This window comes from Macaca mulatta, chromosome 9, assembly GCF_049350105.2.
Source record: "Macaca mulatta isolate MMU2019108-1 chromosome 9, T2T-MMU8v2.0, whole genome shotgun sequence".
Classification (NCBI taxonomy): Eukaryota; Metazoa; Chordata; class Mammalia; order Primates; family Cercopithecidae; genus Macaca; species Macaca mulatta.
In genome coordinates this window covers 122,968,357-122,991,621 of record NC_133414.1, presented here as the reverse complement: position 1 = coordinate 122,991,621, position 23,265 = coordinate 122,968,357, and the positions used below count along the sequence as shown (strand labels likewise).

The window sequence follows — 23,265 nt, the reverse complement described above, 5'->3', positions numbered from 1 at the left end:
GCAGGCACCAAGGGAGCAGCGGAGCTTGGGAAAGCTGGTGGGAGACATCAGGACCAAGATCATGTCATGAGATCTGCCATCACCGGGGAGGCCACACCCCAGGTCCCTCCCAAATCTGTGGTTTGCATTGCCACATTAGAATGGACAAAGGCTAAAGAATGTGTCCCCAAACTGGGATAAATGTATCTGGCAACTCTTTAGAACATAAAAATAAAATTCCCCATGGGAATTGGATGGGGAGCTTTCTGTTGTAAAAAGAGTCCCCAAGGTTCCAGTTTTCTTCTGCTCTTCTGGAACTTCATATTCTCCTGGTTATTCCTTCCAGCTCAGATCCAAGAAAGGCCGACGTGGGAGGAGGATGGTCTTGGCAGGGAGCGGCTGAGGTTTTGCAGATTACCCACGGCAGAGTGACTATGAGGGTGGGGCTCAGGCGCATGGGGGCAGGAGCAGGTCAGGCCAATGTCAGGGCCAGAGGCATTCCACAAGCTCTCGGTCCCTTCTGCACCTTGGTTATCACAGATGGCACCCCCAGGCCCTTCCCCTCAGGGGTGCCCCCAATGAGGGGCAGAACAGGCTGATCAGACACTGCAGATGAAAACATCCTCTAGTGGCCCATGCAGTTTCCCAGGAGTCAAAGAGGTGCAGTTAGAGTGGACTTAGAAGAGCCTCTCCTTGGCTTAAACCTTCCTCTGTCCCTTATTTTCTTAACGACAGAACGTCCTCCTGGGGTCGCTTTCAGCCCATACCTCCTGGAGTTACTTCTATCCAGATCGCAGGTCCCCCGTGAGGGGCCTCCTGCGCTGACAGTCTTCACACAGCCAGCACCAGCACAGAGCCTGGCATGGAGCAGGCGCTGCCTAACACCCATCTCAAGATGCGTGGCTGGAGAGATGGAAGGAGGTGGCTGCAGAGAATGAATATGAATCTGCAAATACTACATGCTGGGGCTAGCGGTCACAGGTATTGTGATCCCTCCCGAGGATCAGAGCATTGGTTCTGCTATTTTAGGTGGTAATTGCAAATTGTTTGGTGCTCTGTGGACCAGCTGTCAGCTGCCATCTGAAAAGGGGACAGAAGTAGCCAAAGATTTTCAAATAAGAGAGTTGACTTCTGAAAGCCCTAAGAAAATTCTCTCAACCTTCCTCTTTGACCAGCTTCTGTATCCTGTGGGTAAAGGCATAAAGAGGGCAGGTGAAACAAAGGTGATTACAGCTTTGTAATCAAAAAATGAAATGGGAGAGAAAAGAGTAGGTCTATGATAAAATTTTGGTTACCTTTTTATTATAGAAAATTTCAAACATACACAAAAGTAGAGAGAATGGTTTTTGAACCCCGAAGAATCTATTACCCATCTTCAGTCAATGATGCTGACCAATCTTGTTGCATCTTGATATGGTTTGGTTCTGTGTTCCCACCCAAATCTCATATTCAATTGTAATCCCAGATGTTGAAGGTGGGGCCTGGTGGGAGGTGATTGGATCATGCGGGTGGTTTTTAATGGTTTAGCACCATCCCCCTAGTACTACTCTCGTGATAGAGTTCTCACAAGATCTGGCTGCTTAAAAGTGTGTAGCACCTCCCTGCTCCCACTCTAACTCCTGCTCTGGCCACAAAAAACATGCCTGCTTCCCCTTTGCCTTCCGCCATGACCGTAAGTTTTCTGAGGCCTCCACAGCCATGTTTCCTGTACAGCCTGAGGAACCATGAGCCAATTCAAGCTCTTTTCTTTATAAATTATCCAGTCTCAGGTAGTTTTTTTTTTTTTTTTTTTTTTTGCAACGGAGTCTCACTCTGTGGGCCCAGGCTGGAGTGCAGTGCAACCTCTGCCTTCTGGGTTCAAGCGATTCTCCTGCCTCAGCTTCCTGAGTATCTGAGATTACAGGTACCTGCCACCATACCTGGCTAATTTTTGTATTTTTAGTTTAGGTTTCACCATGTTGGTCAGGCTAGTCTTGAACTCCTGACCTCAAGTGATCCACCCACCTCAGCCTTCCAAAGTGCTGGGATTACAGGCGTGAGCCACCCCGGCCTGGACTCAGGCAGTTCTTTATAGCAGTGTGAGAATGGACTAATATACATCCGTACTCACCACCTTCCTTCCCCACCTCCTATATTATTTTGAAGCAAATGTCAGACATTGTTATCTTTACATCCATTCTGCGATGACAATGATCTCGCTCAACAGTCCCACAAGGGACCATCTACAGTGCTCAGAGTTAACACATCTTGCTGCTTTTAAGACAAGGTTGAGATTCCAAGCCCCATGCAGTTCCAGAAAAGTGCTGGCATATTAAGAGGGAGGCACCACCACTTGGAACCTCAACCCAGGAAGAGTAGCCCCAGCTGTGCCCGCACCTGGCTGGGTCACCCTGGGTCAAGGCTTATTGCCTATGGGAAACTCACTTTCTCTACCTGTAAAGATGGGTTAATGAGGCCCATCTGGCATCCACCAAAAGCCTCAGGGCATGGCAGGCTACACCTGTAAAAGTCACAGAGTGCTTGGCCAACATGAAGGGAACTGCTGGAGAGTTTCATGCCCTCTGACAACTCCACAGCTGTTTCACACACTTCAAGAGTCCTAGGAAGACACTGAAACCTTCTAGATGAGCCCAGAACTCATCTAAGCCAGATCCTGTCAAGGCAGCCCCGACTGTTTCAACATTACCAGGCTTTCTAGGCTTGATATCGTCATTCGCCTGACTCCTACCTGGAAGCCCTGTCTCTCTTTAGCTAATTCTCCCTTTCTTCAAGGCCTCCTTTAGGAATCTCTTCCCTTTTTCACACCCCTCAGTCATACTGCCTTTTGCCATGGAACTTCTGGTCGCCCCTGTACTTATGCATTCATGTTTAAATCTTGTGTAATTTTGCACGAGAATAATTTGTCTCCCAGTTGGAGAGTGAACTCTTCCCTAAGTGAGAACCATGCCTTGTATGCTTTGTAACTATCAGTACATAGAGAAGACTCTCAATCATCTTCCCAACTGAGAGCACCATGGACCATTCACAAGACTGCTTCCTAGGGCCAGAAGCCCTCTCTGTAGTGAGGAGGCTGGCAAGACCAGTGGCTCTGAAACCAGGCCCTCTGCCCTCAAAAGCACCTTGGAGTCTCATTCCCACCCCAAGCCTACTAAAGAGAATCTCTGGGCAAGAGGACTCCTCCGACAAAAAATCCCCTGATGACTCTCTGATGAAGTGACTGGGAGACACTGGTTTACATTATTCCAAGTTCACTTCTGCATCAAAGAGATTATGATTCCATACTTATTGACGAAGTTTCTATAGAACAACCCAGAAAATATTCCAATCGTCTTGTCCAGGTCTGTAGGAAGAAGGCTACTCACTTTTTATTGTTCCTTCAGATTTTCTCTTTCTTATTCATTTTGCATATTTATTAAACATCTATCAAGGGAAAGGTTCTGCCTCAAATAAGCTGAGGAACAGAACCTTTGCCACAGGAAGTATATGGGGAGATAAGATAGGTGCATGAGGAAATATTCAAGAGAGGAAATGAAAAATACCTTAAAATCTCTCCTTTCTCTCCCTATACTTTGCCTGGTGAGCAAAAGATACAGTTAGAGGAGAAAGAGCAATCAGAATTTCTCTCCACCTCTGCAAACCCTGGTGGGACCTCACATGCAGCCCCTTTGGCCCAGAGAAACACAGGGATACAGTGTTTGCCCTGTACCTTCCCAGTAGCCACTGTCCTTCCTCCTGATAGCAGCTGTTCCTCCCTCATCTTGCTCCAGAGCTCTGGGTGGGTCTCTGCCCCAGCTCTGAGGATGTAGCAGATGACACAGGTCCAGCCAATCACAGAATGACCTAGCCCTGGCCTGAGATCAATTTAGGGATGTGCCCCTGTGCTAAGCTAGTCCAGTCAGAGCTACTTTCTCAAAAGTCTCAGGACTTTTGTGGGAGCTTCTAGGAAAAAAACTCTTGGCTTTTCTTGTTGAAGGAAATGGAAGGGGGAGTAAGAACTGCTGAGGTCACTGTAGCTATCATGCCACCTAGAGGAGAGAGCCTGGGCTGCAACGGCCCACCCCAGGGAGCCCCCAGTAAACAAGGCCAAAAGAGCAGAAGGCAGAGTGGAGAGAAACCAAGTCCTAATGAGGGTCTCTGGGTCCTGAATCCAGCCGTATCTGCAGCCAGAGCTACTCCTGGACTTTTCATTTACATGAATCCATAAATTCTTTCTTTTTTTTTTTTTTTACTTAAGCCAACAGGCTTAATGGAGATGAATTTCTGTTACTTGCAGAGAGAGATTCATATCAACATAGGGACCATAAAGCATGCATTACTATGTAGTTGAAACATACATTAAGTTGTTTTCACATCTATGATTCCATGCGACCTTCACAATGACCTTAAGAGGGAATATGGCAGCTTGGGGAGCAGAAAAGCCCTACTAAAGATCAGAAAACAATGTGTTCTGGGCCCTTTCCATTCAAACTATGCTCCGAGGACCACCAGCAGCAGCATCTCTTGGGACCTTGTTAAAAATACGCAATAACAGCACTACCCTAGACACGCTGAATCAAAGTGCGTTTTAACAACATCACTGAGTGATTTGTAGCACACTGAAGCTCGAGAAGCTCTGTTATAATACTATCTCTGCTGCTTCTTGGCTGGGTGACTATAAGCAAATTACGTGATTTCTCAGGGTTTTTTTCATGCAGACAACAGAGATCATAATAACACACTATAACAATGCAGCTTTAGTGCAAAACCAAAACAGTACTAAGTTTTAATCATAGCTCTTCCAGTAGCTAAATACAATCCTGGGCAACTTACTGAACTTCTATTAGCTTCAGATACCTCATCTGTAAAACTGAGATAATAATAGCTGTCTAACAGGACTGATGTCAGGATTAAATAATGTATGTAAAGTGCTTGGTACATTACTTGCTCCAGAGTACCAGGACTCAATTAAAGGTATATATTATTGTTATTGTTTTACTCTTATAATTACTGCTATTATCCACCCTACACACCTCACAGGGTATGGTGAATTATGAGACTCAAAAGATAATATATGAAAAAAATGCTTAAAGCCAAATTACTCAAAGTATAGTCCTTTCCTGATCTGTAAACTGAGGTTCACAGAGGTTAAGCAACTCTTCTAAACTCACCAAAGCAGGAAGTGGTAGAGCCCAGGCTGACATCACCATCTTCCAATCTGGGATAGGTCACATGGTTGTCAGTGGTTCTTTGTTTATTTGCTTTTACTCCCACCAGACTGAGCTCCTCGCCCGCTTGCTACTTCTACCTCCATGGCACCTGGCCCAGTTCCACCCACGGTGAGCACTCAGTGCACATTTGCTGAAAGCAAAACTTGACCATCTGACCTCTTTAACCCGTGTTTTTTGCACCACCCCAAACTATCTCCCTCAGGAAGGTATTACTATGCTTTGGTACTTTAATTTAAGAAACCGATTACTGCCGTTAATCTTAATCAGAAACTTATGACAACCTCTCATTTGGAGACCAAAGTTCCACTGGGAACTTAGTGTAGAAATTCAATTCTAGCCCCGAGGGGGAGAATCCAGGAGAACAGGAACTTTGGCTGGATACAGAATGGGGTGGGATCCTTACTTGTCTGAAAGAAGCAATATACTTTCATTGGCGGGGGGAAAAAAAAGCCAAGTTCTGCCGGAAGGAGAACTGTTAGCGAAGGAACTTTAGAGGCAATGATGCAAGCAAAGCAGATTCAGGACTCTGGAAGCTGGTTGACACAGTACCCATCTACATATGGAGACTTGTCAGAATGCCAGTCCTAGCCACTGAGCCTTTGTCTTCTGACTTCAACCTTGAAGGTGGATTAAGGCCTGTGGGTCTTGGACAAAATGGATCCTAAGTCAATGTGGAATGAGCTAAAGTGAACAGGAAAATCCCTATTAAATGGAACAGTAGAAAGTACAAAATAAGAGGGTAGATTTAAACACAAATATAGCAATAATTACAAGAAATCCAAATAGACTTGGTGCTCCAGTTAAGAGAACTCCTGCAAACCAATAAGAAGACACAATGCAAAAGAAAAGCATGGGCAAATGACTTGAAAAGAAACATCCCATCAAAGAAGATCCAGATGGAACAGCCAACAAACAATGAAAAAGTGCTCAACTTCCATGCACAATTAGGAGGATAAAATACAAAACTGTGATAAACCAGCCAGGTGCAGTGGCTCACACCTGTAATCCCAGCACTTTGGGAGGCCGAGGTGGGTGGATCATGAGGTCAGGACATTGAGACCATCCTGGCCAACATGGTGAAACCCTGTCTCTATTAAAATACAAAAAAAAAAAAAAAAAAAAAAAAAAAGCCAGGTGTGGTGGTGTATGCTTGTAGTCCCAGCTACTCGGAGGTGAGGCAGGAGAATCGCTTGAACCTGGGAGGTGGAGATTGCAGTGAGCGGAGATCGCACCACTGCACTCCAGTCTGGTAACAGAGCAAGATTCCGTCTCAAAAACAAAACAAAACAAAACTCTGATAAACCATGATACTCTCCAAGATAGGCAAAAATTTAAGAGTTGGACAAGACAATGTGTTAGCAAGAATGTAGATCACTGAAAACTCTTTTTTTTTCTTTTTGAGATAGAATTTCACTCTTGTTGCCCAAGCTGGAGTGCAGTGGCACAATCTCAGCTCGCTGCAACCTCCACCTCCCAGGTTCAAGCAATTCTCCTGCCTCAGCCTCCCGAGTAGCTGGGATTACAGGCGCCTGCCACCATGCCTGGCTAATTTTTGTATTTTTAGTAGAGATGGGGTTTCACCATGTTGGCCAGGCTGGTCTCAAACTCCTGACCTCATGATCTGCCCACCTCAGCCTCCCAAAGTGCTGGGAATACTGGCATAAGCCACCACGCCCAGCCGAAAACTCTAATACACTACTAGGAGGAGTATAAATGTGAGACAACTAATTTTGGAAAGAGCTTGCTGTCATCTAGGAAAGTTGAGGTAAGCATGCCTTATGATGCAGCTATCTCAATCCTAGTTATGTATGTACCTCTAGTTGTCTGCTCAAGTGCATATATACCAGGATGACATGTTTGAGAAGGTTCAGATTAGCCTTGTCCCTAAAACAACTCAAATGTCCATCAACAGTAGAATGGACAAATTGTATAGCCATACAATGGAAATGTATATAACAATGAAAATAAATAGACACACCCAACAACATGGATGGCATCATGTTGAATGAAAGAAGCAAGATCTGTAAGAACACAGCATGATTCCATTTATGTAAAGTTCAAAAACAGGCAAAACTAAACCATGATATTTAGGGAGGCATATACAGGTGGTAGAACTACAAAGAAAAGCACAGATATGATTATCGTTGAAGTCAGGAGAGTAGACAGGGAGGGGTTGAACATGAGGAGGGACTCACAGGAGCTTCTGGGTGTGTCTATATTCTACTTCTTGACTTTGGTGGTGGTTTTATGGGGTTTATGAGATCTCACCCATTATTACTTTTTAAACCGCACAATGTATAATCAGCCATTTTTCTGTGTGTTCTGTTATACTTCACAATAAAACAAAAAAGAAGGGAAAGAAAAGAAAGAAATGTAGATCAGCTAAAACAAAAGCAAACCCTGGTTTGGAACTATTTGAATGCATTCCCGAGTTCTGACAGTGGCCAATTCAGCCAAGGACTGCTTAGAAGGGCTTCTATGAGGCTTAAGACGTAAATATGAAGGAGAGAGAAGAGAGCAAGAGATCAAGGGGGTGACAGAGGAAGAAAAAGTTACTGAAGGTCTGTATAGGTAGAGAAGGTTGTATTCAAGCGTTTATGCCTGGAACTCCCAGAACCTTTCCCTTCTGACTTAGTTCCCCTGTAAACATCTTCTTCTGGAAAACTTTCCTTGGCTCCCAGGTAGACTTAAATGCCTCTTTGCACTTTGTATTTACCTCAAAAGCACTTTTCTTGCCATGCTGCAATGGTTTGCCTCAAGATCCTCAAAGGCAGTGTGTCATTTCTGAATCTTTTCCTATCCTCTCCTTTCCACCAGCATTTAGGTCAGTGCCTAACAAGGAGGAGAAACTCATCTGGTGCTTGTTGAATGACTGAATGAACAAGATAATGCTTTACCTTGAGCTGCAATTCCTTGTATCTCTTGGACATCCGAATGAGCAACTTCTCACCATTGATCACAGCAGATTTTTCTTGATAATACTGGACCATGGCCTGTGCGGCTTCTGTGTAAGCCATCTCTAAAAAGGCCTAAGAAAGAAAGGAAGGACACTCATTGGACTTGACTTTAATGGTCTTAAACAAGATTCAGTACAAGGCATGATTCCATGTCTATGAAGTTCAAAAACAGACAAAACTAATCAATGGTGACAGGAGTTAGCATTGAGCTTCTCTCTCAGGTGGGGATGGGGAACTGATGGAGAAGAAGCATGAAGAAACCTGACATTCTGGAAATGCTCTATATCTTGACCTGGGTGTTAACTATATGGGTGTACACATGTAACTAATGGAATTGTGCATGTAGGATGAGTGTACATTACACACTGTAGAGTATGTGTTTTATACCTCACTTAAAAGGAAAAAAAAAGTCAGTATAAAGAAGAGATCTCTTTGATCCCATCTGTTCAAAGAGACCTTTTTATAAACATCACCAAAAGAGCTCATTATAAGATGGCCCTTTCCTGATCCCCAGGGTTACCAGACATTGTTCTTAATTATGTGTGTCTGTCCCGGGCTACATCATGCCATAGAATCCCTCTGAGATGGGAGAGTTCACTAACCCACATTTCCCTGGAGGGGCAGTTGCATATGTGGCCTTGAGCTGATCCCTATAAAACGTGCTATTTGGTGGTGATGGTGACAGCAAGAGACACAAGCTTTGGTTACTTGAGCTCTTACTTTCCTTATAAAGACAGAAACATATTCAAAATTCAGGAACTCACAAACCCCTGGGCTTGAAGGAAGGCCATGTTGTCGTGAGTTACAGAAAAAGGAAAATTCCCCAATTATGTTTCCACAGCATCTTTCTTCTTTATTTAACTGCTCTGATAAACCACAGAGAAATGGGCTTTTCCACTCAATCTGTGTCTACTGAGAGTTCCAAAGAGACTGTCTTGACTGTGCATCAGTTTACCCCAGTAGCTGGTGTGGTGAATTTGTTGCTGCTATTGTTTCTTGGATTTGTTTGGTTTGTACTATACTGACAATATACTGAGCCTGATTTCTCAGTGCTACAGGGGAAAAGGGGTCAGTGACAGGGAAGCCCTCACTGTGAGCCCCTAACTCTCTCGTTTCCTTAAACTAAATGGTCTAAATAAGCTCATTCCCTTCCTTCTCTCATATTTATTTCTGAATTTCAGATGCACGGCTTTTCTCCATGCTGTCATAGTCTATGACATTAGCGTGGGCGACTAAGAAGTCAAGATTCTTTAGGGTTTTATTTCACATTCTGCCACCCAGCTTTCTAAGTGCCTCTTTCTTGATAAACATTTTAGCACCTCTAGCTCTCACTTGTCAAATGGGAATAATACTAATATAGGGACTCTCACTACATCAATGTTACAAGCTGAATTCTGTGCATTTACCCAAAATAGAATTTCTGAGAAGTAGGAACAGAGACAAGTGAGTAGTCTCACGCCAGGTTGATGGAGAGAGATAGCTGATGACCTGATGTGGCTATGAGTCTCCAAAGTTCAGCCTTCTTTAAGAAAAGAATTTTTCCTATTCCTGTTCCTCTGATTAATAAAGTAAAAATATTCATTAAAAGATAAAATATTCTGATTTTTGACTGTTGGGAGCATAAACTCCCCACCTGACTTTAGAAATGAAGACAAAGGTACTCCATCCCAAAGGGCTCAGTCAACTCCTACAGGTTAAGGATTCTTAGTTCCTTAGATTTACTAAGCATCCATCCATTCTTACACTCCTACTCTCCTGCTGACATCAAGGACCAGGAAAAATACCTAGTCCCAGGTTCTTGGCTGGCTCCAAATCCAGGTCATAAGATAGGATAGGCTTAGAAGATAAGACTATAGCATTAGCTCAGGGGGTTGACAACACAGTGAAGAGATTAAAATCCATAGATTTTTATTTTGGGTGTGCCAATTACCCTTTCTATGTGAATGAGCACCTCATTCCAAAGCACCTCCTCTCACCTCTAGGCAATTCACAAAGGCCTGTATCCATCACTAGAAGGATAGAGTGAAACTAGGGGAAACAAAAAAACAACACCAGCAAAAACGTCTATGCCATGCCAACAGAAGGCCAGCTATGCAACAGCTTTTTATGTTAAGAATGACTTCTTTCAAAAATTATATCGTTCCCTTTCACTAATGTGTGGTATTACACTGGAGTGAAAATACCCAGACCTACCTGATTAGTCGACTTCATGAGGATGTAATTAGTGACCTTTCCGAAGGGCAGCCCCAGGTTAATGACGTCATTCTCAGTGCAGCTTCCTTCAGGGAGATTGCAGATGTGCACCACGCGGCCAGCCCCTTTCCGCTGTGCAAACTAATAGCAACAAGGATCAGTCGCGGTCTTCAGAAGACGGTTCCCTTTTCCCCTCTCTTCCAGACATTCCTAATGGCTATCTTTCCCCCAAACAATGATTGTAAAACTATAATTTACAAAATTAGTGCAGAAAAAATCCATTCACAGACACACATAAAATATCAATTGTATTCTATCTCTTTACAAAAGGATTCATAATATATATATATTTTTTTGAGACGGGGACTCACTCCCATCGCCCAGGCTAGAGGGCAGTGGTGCAAACACGGCTTACTGCAGCCTTGACTTCTGGACTCAGGTGATTCTCCCATCTCAGCCTCCCAAGTAGCTGGGACCACAGGCGTCCACCACCATGTCACAGTAATGTTTTTGTTTTGTTTTGTTTTGTTTTGTTTTGTTTGAGACAGAGTCTCGCTCTGTCGCCCAGGCTAGAGTGAAGTGGCGCAATCTCAGCTCACTGCAAGCTCCGCCTCCTGGGTTCACGCCATTCTCCTGCGTCAGCCTCCCCAGTAGCTGGGACTACAGGCACCCATGACCCGGCTAATTTTTTTGTATTTTTAGTAGAGACGGGGTTTCACCGTGTTAGCCAGGATGATCTTGATCTCTTGACCTCGTGATCTGCCTGCCTCGGCCTCCCATAGTGCTGGAATTACAGGCGTGAGCCCCGCGCCTGGCAATAATGTTTTTTATAAGCAGTAACAACCAGGGCTGTGGAGGATATGAGGAAATGAGCATATCCGTATGTTGCTAGTGGGAGGTTGAGTATCGATAAACTTTTGAGAATACACTTTAGCAATATTAAATAAAACAAAGTATACAGAGCCCATGATCCTGCCATTCCCCTCTTAGAAATGTACTCTATAGAAATAATAGCACCCCAATATGTGATGGCTTATGTGCAAGAACATTTATTACAGTAATTTATTAGGTGGCAAAAAATTTTGGGAACAGCCTGAATGTCCAACAATAGGGAAATGTTTGAGTAAATGATGGTTTAATCATACAATGGAAAACTACAAACCCATGACAAGAAGGAGGTAAATGTGCTGACATAGAATAATTTTTTTAAGAAGTCAGAATCTTCCTGGACCACTCGGACTAGAATGCAGTGGCACAATCATAGCTTACTGCAGCCTTGAACTCCTAGGCTCAAGCCATCCTCCCGACTCGCCCTCCCGAACAGCTGGGACTACTGATGGCTTGAGCCATCACACCCAGCTAATTTTTTTATTTTTATTTTTTGTATAAACAGGGTCTTGCTGTATTGCTCAGGCTAGTCTCGAAATCCTGACCTCAAGTGATTCTCTCACCTTGGTGATATGGAATACTTTTTAAGACAGATTGTTAAGTTAAAAGCAGGCTACCAAGGGGTATGTGTACCATGATGCCATTTTTGGAAAACAAAACAAAAATATATGAAAAAAGATGAAGCAAGTGTTGTAAAATTTTGATAATTACTGGAATTGGGTGATGGGTATACAAGGATTAATTATACTGGTCTCTACTGTTCTGTATATTTAAAATTTTTTGCAATAAAAAATGCTTAAAGAATGTCAGCACAAACAGACAAAGATGTGGAGCATACATATCAACCTGTCAGTGCTGGTTATCTTCAGAGGAAGGCAGTAAGATGAGACATGCTGAACCTTCTTCATATATACCTCATATTGCTTGACTTACAATTCCAATAAAGAAAAAAGAACACAGAAAAGTTTATGAGAATGTAATATATATGCATTGACATTCACAGCAACAACCTGTGGTTTAGGGCAGTGGTTTTCAAAATATTTTCAGCTTGGAATCCTTTCTTCAGATAAAACTGATTTATACCAATGTATTCAACAAATAAAAGAGCTATTCGGGTCAAACTTTGGGGTCTGGCACCCTGGCGCCACCCCCACCTGGCAGTCTCAAAGGCACCTTTAAGGAATACAGTTTGGAAGCCACCATTTGGCCCTAATCAAAGCTCCTTGAGGGAGGAAGTGTGTCTGTCTGTTTTGTGCAAACCTTAATCAGCCTAGAGTCTCTGGGAGGGTCAAGAATTAGTAACCATAAGCCAACCCAATGTGGAAGAGAACGATATAATTTTCCAAACCTGAAACACATTCTAATAGCATAGTCTCCATTTGCATAATCACAATTTTCTATGTTAAACTGAACTTCAACATCTAATTACATTTGATGTGGGTCCGACTCTGCTAAGGTAATATAGGGGGAAAGTCTAAGATATCATCCCTAACAAGGGCTAATACTTGGGTAATTCTACCATGAAAAGCCCTCGTTTGTCTCATTTGAGGTGAAAACAATTACAGTCCATAAGAATTTCCTTTTATGGTTCAGCCCTGAATTGTAGAAGCCCAAGTGCCTCTTTCCGACCTCCCACTCTGCAATGTCCAGAGGTCAAGCACTTTCCCAAAGGGGAGCAAGGATTCAGGCAGCTCCCAGAGCAGCTCCTCATCTCCCTAAAGTGCAATGCACTCTCCATCAGCTAGGAGACTTTGAGTCTGAGCCTGGCTAGTGAGGACTGAACCCTTCTGCAGAGATGAAAGGAGGAGTGCTATTAAGAAGCAGAATCTTTGCCTCCCATTAGTGTGAGTGTTCACATAAAGATGCAGACACAGCTGAGCTTTCAAGCAGGGCAGAGTAGCTGGTCCTCTGAGCTTATCACAAGGAGGGCTGAGGCTGGGCGCTCTGCCTGGTCTCCTCTTAGCGAGGCACGTTTCTGCCCCATGTGACTTTGCTGTGCTTGGCCTGTGCTAATGCGTGCTTGGACAACGGAGCAGACACCCAAGGCAGTTCCGGGCCTATCCTGCTCCTGGCCCATCCAGTTGCCTAGTGAACAGGCATGAGGGCCAGTGCCTCTCTCATTGTCTCCTCCAGACTGAAAGGACAACTCGAGAGGCTTTTATTGGAACACAGCACAGCAACTGCGGCTGCTGGGTAGTAGAAAAAACAACCTCGCGGCTGCCGGTCACCAGAGAGAAGTATTCATGCTGTAGATGTCGTTCCCAAAGGCACTAAAGTGAATGGGCCGCAATTAAAATTTCCACTCAAATTTTAAAAAGACATCTGAGTTCCTTCTCTTCCAAGATTTTAATCAGAAATAGGAGCCGGATTTTACCAATTCCCTTGTCGTCATTTATTAAGATACGAATGAGATTTTTAGATTCTTCCAGATAATAGTGATTTGGAGCTTTCCAATTATGAGCTACATCAACTGCAAATGGTTATGGGAGTGCCAAGATATTGATCCCTCAGGCTGAAGGCCAAGTTCCTCCAGTAACCATGAACGGCTTCTTCAGTTAAACCATTTACTTCAGCAGATTATTTTCTAAGTGAGCCATGAAATGAAAATCTTGAGAATCTGTGGGTTAATAGTTTGCTTTTGTGTGGTGTCTGGCTTCAGGGCATGTGGTAAATCCTATCCAGTTAGAAAGATAAATTAATTTTTATGTGTTCTATTCTTTTGTCAATATTTTATTTAGGATGCTTCATCAAGTTCTTTTCTGCCATTGATCTGAAATATCTTTTGGTTGTTGTTAAAGTCCATTTAGGTTCAAAACCATCTATGATTCATACGAGATGTAGAATAGTAAGTATTATCACTCTATTCTACTCTCATTACACTTCACATAAACATTGCTATATGCCACAGGGCATATTTGCCCTATGCCCTGTGGGAGATCTGAATGATGAGGGAAAAAGGGAGGGAGGTAGGGAGGAAAGTGAGAAGGGAAACAGGGGGAGTGAGGTCCCTGAGTGGTACATCAAAAGTATAGTTTGTACATCAGAGGCACTGGCAATCCTGAGTGCCCTTGAGCAAGCATCACCATGCTGTGCAGTAATTCTCAAACTGGGCTCTCTTATAAGCCCTTAAAGGTCTTCGAAGGTAATAATACTACAGGAAGCAGGGGGCTAAACATTATTTTTGACATTGAAAAATGCGAGTTGAGGTCATACTTTGAGTTTCTTTATCGATATGGTAATCTGGTGTTAAATTCAATTAGGCCTGAGGATGCCTCCATACTTTGAGTTCTTATGTAAGGAACTGCAGTTTAGCACATCAACTAGGTGAAAGCCTGAAGTAGTGTACTTTTGTAACAAATAGCTGAGTCTCAGCCAATCACAGCAGCCAAACTTCAGTTAATCACAGGCAGCCGACTTATCAGACCATGTTCAAATTAGGCAAATACGGAGCTGTAACCAATCAAGCTGTTTCTGTACCTCGCTTCAGTTTTCTGCCCATAAATGCTGCCTGCCCACGTGGTGCAAAGGAGCTCTCTGAATCTCTTCTGGTTCTGAGGGCTGCCCAATTAAATTAAACTCTGTTAAATGTAATTCATTTAAAATTTGTCTTTTAACACTGGTTAGCTCTTAGGCTAATCAGAAAGTCTAATTGGTGTGTCTCTGTCTTTGATTAATAAAAATGGGTCACTAGTTAGTTACTTATTAATACAAGTACTTTGGCAGACAAAATCTTTCCAAATCTGAAAATGTGGGACAGTGGCTGCTGGGGGTGGAAGTAAATAATGAAAGGGGACTTGAGCTATAAAAAGCTTGGAACTTTCCAGTGGAAAGAACATCCTGCTAGAAAACAGAGGATCTGGGTTCAATCCCCAGCTCAGCCACTGATTAGGTGCATGACAGAGACAAACTAGTTTCCTTTTCTGAGCCTTAGTTTCCCCATGTCTGGAATGAGGGAGGTGACCTGTAGGTCTAAAGTCCTTTCCAGATGTAAAAAATATATATGCTTATGTGGCTCTAAGTTCTAAAATTCTACTCCTCCCAGACGCCTTGGCAAGCTAAACCCCAAGAACCAGGATAATGATAGCTTTCTCCAAATGTGCTCAGCATAAACAGGAAACCCATGTCTTTCCCACTCCCTGTCCCAATGAATGTAATGTTTGTCCTCTCTCTCCATGTAATCGGCTGTTTAACCATGCATCCATTTCCAAGCATGTTCATCTTTCAGACATGTTTGTCTGCGTTAGTAGTGGTCTCATCTTTATAGGACTGAAGATAAGCTCCAAGCAGTGAGCACCTTGTTTATGAACCCTGCAGCTCCCTGAATAATTGTGCTGCCACAGTGGCTAGAAAGAGTTGAGATGATACACAAATGAACTACAGACACCTGGGCCTGGGGCCTCTCTGAGAACAGACTCACGTCAAGTGTGAGTTTTATAGTCACCAAGTACCAGAGTCAGGGAAGTGGGAGAATCAGACAGACCTGAGTCTGTACTGAATTTCTCCATGCCCGAGTTGGCTTGTCTGTAAAACAGGGGTGATAAAAACAGATTCCACAGGACTGCTGGGAAGATGAAATGCCACCGTGAATGTATGGTGCTTTGCTGCAATACCTGGCATTATGTAGGCTCCTATAAATAATGTTTATCTCCTTCCTCCCCTCAACAGTTAAAGGATATGTCACAATGATTCTGGATTGGGAAAAATATTGGTGTGATTATGTAAGACAAGGTCTGTATTCTTAGGAAATTCAAGCTTAAAAAGAAGCGAAGAGATACAATGTCACCAACCTACTCTAAAAATAATGATTTAGGGGAAAATGCATAGCTGATCAGAGGATGGATAGATAGATATAGATGGATGGATAGATAGAGGAAGATACAGAGAAAATGACAAAGCAAATGGGGCAAAATATAAAGGAGGAGTGAAGTTAATCTGGACAAAAGTTATATGGGAGTTCCTTATACCTTTTTTGTAACTTTTCTGTAAGTTTGAAATATATTAAAAGTTATCAAAAATAAATTTTAAAAGACATACTGTAGGGAGAAGGGCAGGTCAAGGTGTTGCTGGGCTCTGTCTGCTGAGCGCCCAGGAGCCACACATAAGACAGGTGCATTGAAAACTTTCTAGCAGAGGTCACATCTCTAAGACAGCTAAGTTGCAGGGGAGTGACCAAAGCCCTAATTACCAAGCTAAAGGGGCAATCATCCTTTTGCAGCCTCAGGGAGGCTTTAGCTTGCCTGCAAGCCAGCACTGACCTTGAGTACCCCCACATGGGATCAGGGGCCTGGGCTGTGCATTTTCACAAGCTGGGGCTGCACTTTTAAAACCAGATGGTGCTCCTGATGGTTCATATGGCTGGGCCCCAGACCTCTCAACTGACCCTCAACTCTTTTATAGCTGGGGAGAAATGCAAAAGAAGCAAACAGACTTGTATATGAAGATTCTGAGACCTTTCATTTCCCCTTGGTGCAGGTAGAAACAGGCTTCACAGATGAGTTCAAGTAAGAGGCCCAACTTCAAATAACTTAGAGTTGCAATAAAAATATGGCTTACGGCAACAGGCCTGCAGGGTGAGAGGTCTCTCAAACTGCTTCCTAGAGCTGCGGAGTGTAGATTCCATCTTCAGTAAACGACTTCTGTGCTCCAGCCTGATCTCTCTTAGATGTGACCTAATTTTATCTGGCACAGAGTCTGTGGGCCTTTGCTGGTTTTGTTCTAAACATGCCTAAGAACAAACATGGCAAATATTTATCTCTCATGATGTTGATTTATTACCTGTTATGCAGAGAGCAAGATGTTGATTTTGAACCTATTATGCAGATAGCAAATGGCTGTGAATTCCATAGCTATGGATCTTGGCTTAACTTGGAGGGTAGACATTGCCTTTACTAATACTTTCAAATATTTTATAGAGCATATTAGCTTTGACTTAGAGTGAATTAACTTTTACTGGTAAATCCACAGGATTGCCTATGGATCTTGGACGATTCACCTGTTTAGCAACTTTAACATCCCTGGAAACTGTAGAGTCACAAAACGTTAAAATCGGGAGGTCATCTGGTCCACGCTGTATATGAGGACACTGAAACCTGAGAGAAGTTAAGGATCTTAATCTGTGGTCAATTAAACGGTGGCAGATTTGTGATTAAAACTCAGATGTCACTGGAAAAACCTATCAATTGCAGACTTGACAAATTAAGGTAAATACAAAAGTGAAGTTAAAAAATAAAATAGGAACTATTTATGTTCTGATGTGGAAAGATGTCTAGAAATCAATTTAAATATGTATTGAAAGCTTATGTTAAGTGAAAAAAAAACAGATTATATGACATTATCTGATTTGTGCCCAAAAAATTACTTTTACTAATGAAACATGTACACATACACTAGCTAGAGAGATATATAGTTATAATAAAAGCATTTAGCTTCGGTTTTCTCTGCAAAGTTGACTTTTGTATTTCTGTTACTGTTAAAGATTGTTTATACAATGTTCATACTGCTTTTCCAACAAGAAAAAGTAAGATTTGTAAAAAGAACAAATTCCGAAGCAAAACCTACCCAGGGCTCCTGTATCCTCATCTTTGTTCTCTTTGAAAAAGCACAAGGTGGCCCCTGCTGGAGGGACAGGAGCAATGACAGAGCTGGAATGGTGGCTGAGGGGGCTGGTAGCATACGCCACATCAATTACTAGTCCTCATGCTCAAAGAAGTCAGGAGACCAGAGTGCTCTGAGCCATGTGTTCAGAGGGCCAGGGCAGACAGATGCACGTTCTAGAAACAGAAAGTAATCTGGGGTGCAGCCTGTGACTTACACCTCTGGCCTTCCACAGACATTTCTACTTTCCTGAGCCTCCATTTCCTTATTTATACAAGTTCCCCAATGTGCAGGGTCTTGGCGAGAAAGAAATAATAAAAACACGGTGTACCATCCCAGGTCAGGGTGGCCCATGTGTGACAGTGGCACTAAATAAACTCCAAAGTGGCTGTGAAAACCGCAGGGTGGCTTTACAGGGATGGTCACAGAGAAAGTGCACCTCGGGCAGGCACAAGAAAACTATTAACAGGCTGAGAAGGCCCCGAGGCCCCTTCCAGAAACCTGATTACTGTTTATGTCAATTCAGGCAGCCAAGGGGAAAGTGCCTGGCCTCAAATGGCAGAAGCTTAAGTGAAAGTGAACACCCATCTCTGGGGACCCTGGGGTGGGATGGGAGGGGCGGGGGACAGACACAAATCACCCCACCACTAGCAAACACAGCATACAACTGTCAGTGCAGTGTCCCATCTCTGTCAAAACTAAACACGCCAGCCTGGGCAACATGGCGACACCCTGTCTCTTCAAAAATTAGCTGAGCCTGGTGGCGCATGCCTGTAGTTCCAGTTACTTGGAGGCTAAAGTAGGAGGATCACTCGAGGCCAGGAGGTGGAGGTTGCAGTAAGCCGTGATCACGCCACTGCACTCCAGCCTGGGTGACACGGCGAGACCCTATCTCAATAAATAAATACATATATAAATAACAATAAAAAGGAAAAGAAAAGAAAATGAGAAAAAAACCCAAACAAAAATAAACAAACAAACAAGGCAATGAAACACTCAGACTCCAACAGAGGTGGGAGAAGTTTAAATGCAGCCAAGTCTGTCCCCAGAAGGGCTTGGTGGCAGGGGCAGATGGTCTTTGCGGTCCTTTTAGATTTTGTGGCAGTTCGGATATATTCTGAAGGCTCATTTCCAGAGCTCCGTGTCACTTTGATTTTCTCTTGCTTAAAAACAGGGAGCTTTAGAGGCAGTAACTGCTCTTCGCTCCACAGACATTAGCGATCTGATCAGATAGTGGCGGGGTCCTGGCTGTTCCTGGTTTCACTCAACAAAATGTGTTTCTGAAAAGATGTATGTAAATGGAGTCAGACATAAAAAGTGCTGGCACAGGACCAGACCTCACTTGTGGAGGAAAATGGGATCTCTATGGGGGCTGAAAGGGAGATAACCGGGGAATTTCATTCCCCTCATTATTTCTTTTCTGTTTGCATTTTCACAATAAGCATAAGTTTTTTAAGCAGAAAAACAATAGAAATGTATATGCAAAAACAACTCACTGGGCACTCATTGGAACCTGGAAAAATATCCTTTGGCAACAGAGTAATCACCCCTTATCTTTGAGGTAATATCTTTGGAGGTCGGTGTTTGTAGGCAGAAAGAAAATCAATAGTTTCTCTGAGAGACTCTCCTGCTACTTAAAGGAGCCTTGCAAAGTATTTTTCAAGAGTGGATTAATCATTTATCCATTTCTGAGCTTGTCTTCAAATGTCAATGTTCTTGCGTTTCAGGTTTTCCTCAAGACACATACACCTGCATTCAATTCTATTTGCTGGCAATGGCAAACTGGGGGACCAGCATCTGACAGAAGGATGTGAATGAACATCAAGCCACTGACAATGTAGGGATTGGCTGGGGCAGGCTTTGTCCTTGTCCCTCAGGTAGCCTTGGGGAGGCTCATGTGACCAGCAAGATGTCACAAAAGTTATAATGATAAAACCAGACAAATGCTGATTCTCCCCTTCCACAGGGTCTGTAGAAAAAGCCTCCAAACATCTGAGTTCATCTTGGCAGATGCTGTCCGAGTGCAGAAGAATGTGGATACCAGGTGTGGCTGGCCTCTTCAGGTTGATCCTTGAGTGGCCAAGGCCAGAGAAGTCCCTGTCACCTCCAACGCAGCCTCGGAACCTCCCAAGCGGCTTGTGGGGCGGGGGGAGGAGGAGGTGAGAGGGGCTTACTAAAGAGAAGGATCACAGCAAGGAAGACACCCCTCAGATCCTTGCAGAGAGGCTGCAGGGCTTAGTGGTTTCAAATAAGACTTCCAGAGCTAGGCTGCCTAGGTTTAAATCCCACCACCTCCAATTACCAGCTATGTGGCCTTAGATAAGGTACTCAGCTTCTCTAGGCCTCAGTTTCCCAACTGTACAATAAGGATAATAATAGTATTCACCTCACAGGGTTGTCTAGAGGATTAAATGAGCTAATACAAAACAAAAATGCTAAGAACCTATTGAGCACTACATAAATGTTGGCTATTGTTGTTATTATCATCCTACAATGTCTGGGGCTCTCTGTCCCCTCCTAGCTCCCAAAATGTTAGCTCTCTGTCCCCTCCTAGCTCTAGCAGAGAGCTGTCCCCTAGGTCTCTGTCACCTCCTAGCTCCTAGCAAAATGTTTCTTGTGTTGCTTCTCACCAGGCTCAAGTCAGATAAACTCCCCATCTCTAGGCGTTTGGAGGAAGTTGCACTCAGAGCTCCTAGGAATTAATTAGAATCAACACACAAATCATCAGATTGCTTGTGCTTGCCCACTGGTGCATAATTTAAAAATACATTCATGGGAACCTCAAAACATCTCTAAGGTGGAGCAAGGGTGACCCTGGGTATTACTAGACAGATTTGTATAAGGGGAACACTGATACCAAGACTTAGACAAAATCCTGTGGCCAGCAGACAGAGCCAGCCTTAGACAGGGTGAGTTTCCCCACCACTCTTCACAGCCAAAATCCTGTGGCCAGCAGACAGAGCCAGCCTTAGACAGGGTGGGTTCCCCTCCACTCTTCACAGCCAAAATGGGTTAAAAGCGCTCGTTACTCAACAGCAGCCATGGTTACTTCATATGTACTTGACAGTTCCCAAATCATTGTCCCTTATATTATCTCATTTGATCCTCACAAGGGCAAGACAATACTGGGTCTATGCCAAGCCTTGCTCCCACTGTCTGGTGCTGGCCACTGAACCAGAAGCCTGGGCTGCAGGGCTGCATGGGATGTTCTGAGATTCGAGGGATAATCAAAACAATAAATTACACAAGCTGGATGAAAATCCAGTTGTTTACTTTATCTTCCAAAGGCATTATTGTTCCCACTTAAGGAAACAGAGCCTCGGAGAAGTAACGTGACTTGCCTGGAGACACACAGCAAGTGGCTCCAGAAGTAGGACTTGAACTTAGGTCCCTAGAGCCAAGTCCATAGGAAAGGGTCTCTGGCTCAATGGGCAGCACTGGAGCGTGGGGAAGAGGCCTGGGACAGACTGCAGAATGTCCTGCCTGTGTCACTTCTCTCCCTATCCACCCCGGTTTACAGAGGGGCTCAGTTGATGCCATCTCCTCCCCGTACCCATATCCCAGGTTGGAGTCAATTTACAAGCCCTGGCCCCTGCCCACCTGACACCCAATCCAGCCTCCCCGATCGTGGTCACAGTCCCTCCCCTTCAGTGCCTGGAGTGGGGTCTCAGGGCAGGGTTGTGAGCACAGAAGTTCCTCCATGGCCCACACCTCCATCAGGACAAGAGGTCATGTCACCAGGAATCTGACCTCAGAGGACAGGCCTCACTGAATCTAGCCATTGCAGGCTCCTGGGACTGACCCGAAGCTGCCATTGACCTGGGCGTGGCTCTGAGTGAGCAGAGTGCAAAGAAGGAAACCACAAAATTCTCTTTCACCAAAATGTGGGCTTCTAGACAGGGACTCTCTCAAAGCGCTTCTCCTATTCAACATTACAGATCAATGCACACGAATAAACAGAAGCCTGGGCTCAGGCAGGCCTCACATCTCATCACGAACCACCGCTTTTCCACTTACTCACTCCCCAGAGCCTGAGAGCTGCACTTCATGGCTTACTGGCCTGATGTTTTGCATGCCAACACATAGAAGGGACAGCACGTGGAGACACGCTCTTGTGAGTTTGTGTTCACTCGCAGGACAAGAGAGAAAGGCTGCAGCAACTCACACCACAAAAACACAGGCACAGGCTAAGGCATACAAACAGGTGCCCTCCAGAGGGTTCAGACAAACGCATTTGTTTTACAGTCAGCTTTCCTCCCACTCCCCTTTCTCCTGCCCAGGGAAGAAGAAGAGAAGTCAGATGGTGGGTAGGGTGGTGGCACAAAACAACTGAAACCCCAGAGAGAAGAGGAGCTGTCACCATTGGTGAAAAAGGAGAGACGAAGGTTAGGAGCTTTGGAGGACTAAAGTGTGTATTGTAGAGACAGCAAAACTGAAAACGAACAAACAAAAACATTATACAGCACCAACTGGTTCCTCAAGGGGCCAACAAATGCTCAGCGCATAGTCCTTATTTTCACACGTTTTCTGGTTCGAGCTTCAAAATTACCTTCTCCTAGGAAATAACCCACTTCAATAAAACATCAAATAGTCTTTAAAAAAACATAAAAAGCTCAAACTTATTTTTTTCTAAGCCAGCGCTGAATGCTAGAAAGTCCAGGAATGCCTTCAATTTTAAGGATTTATGTCAGCTTCTTAAGTCATGTGTTTCCATACTAGATGAACTGGATTAAACAGCTCTTAACTTCTGTCTGGGGATGTTTTTCTGAATGACACAAAGCCAGATCAGCACCTCTAGGCCCATACAAATGCTTGAGGATAACAATGACAATGGAGAAAATGGTTTTTTGTTTGTTTGTTTTGAGACGGAGTCCCGCTGTCACCTGGGCTGGAGTGCAGTGGCATGATCTCGGCTCACTGCAACCTCTGCCTCCCAGGTTCAAGTGATTCTCCTGCCTCAGGCTCCCAAGTAGCTGGGACTACAGGTACACACCATTCATGAACCAATCTATGGCCAGCAAGTATGATGATCTCCCGGGCTGCCTGAGTCACATGCTCACCTCACTAGTGGTGATATCATCTTGGAAACTAGAGAGTGTGATTCCCAGAGTGGTAAATTGAAGGGTACAAGGTATAAATGAGTCTAGAGCTCAAAAGCCAGCCAACTCTCTATTCTTTAAGTGAAAAAGATGTTAACATCCTCCCAGTCTGTGGCATGTCAGGTGCATACTGAGCATGAAGAACACAGTGCTGGGGAAAGCAACAAGCATTTCAGGGTGACCAGCACACAGAGAGGTATTTGAGGCAGGGCATGGTGGCTCACACCTGTAATCCTAGCACTTTGGCCACCTGTAATTCCAGCACTTTGGGTGACCGAAGCAGGAAGATCACTTGGGGACAGGAGTTCAAGGCTGCAGTGACATATTATTGCACCACGACATTCCAGC

General features: G+C 44.0%; 1 protein-coding gene across 2 annotated transcripts in view; it reads right to left on the bottom strand.

Annotated features, from left to right (window-relative positions):
- RBM20 (RNA binding motif protein 20) overlaps window positions 1-23,265 on the bottom strand; it is a 196,225-nt gene that overhangs the window by 31,591 nt on the left and 141,369 nt on the right. For both annotated transcript variants that reach the window (XM_001087170.5, XM_077947495.1), the window contains exons 6-7: window positions 10,337-10,477; window positions 8,084-8,215 (exon numbers count right to left, since the gene is read on the bottom strand). In XM_001087170.5, coding sequence (XP_001087170.4) covers window positions 8,084-8,215; window positions 10,337-10,477 — 273 coding nt within the window. The remainder of the gene's footprint in view (window positions 1-8,083; window positions 8,216-10,336; window positions 10,478-23,265) is intronic.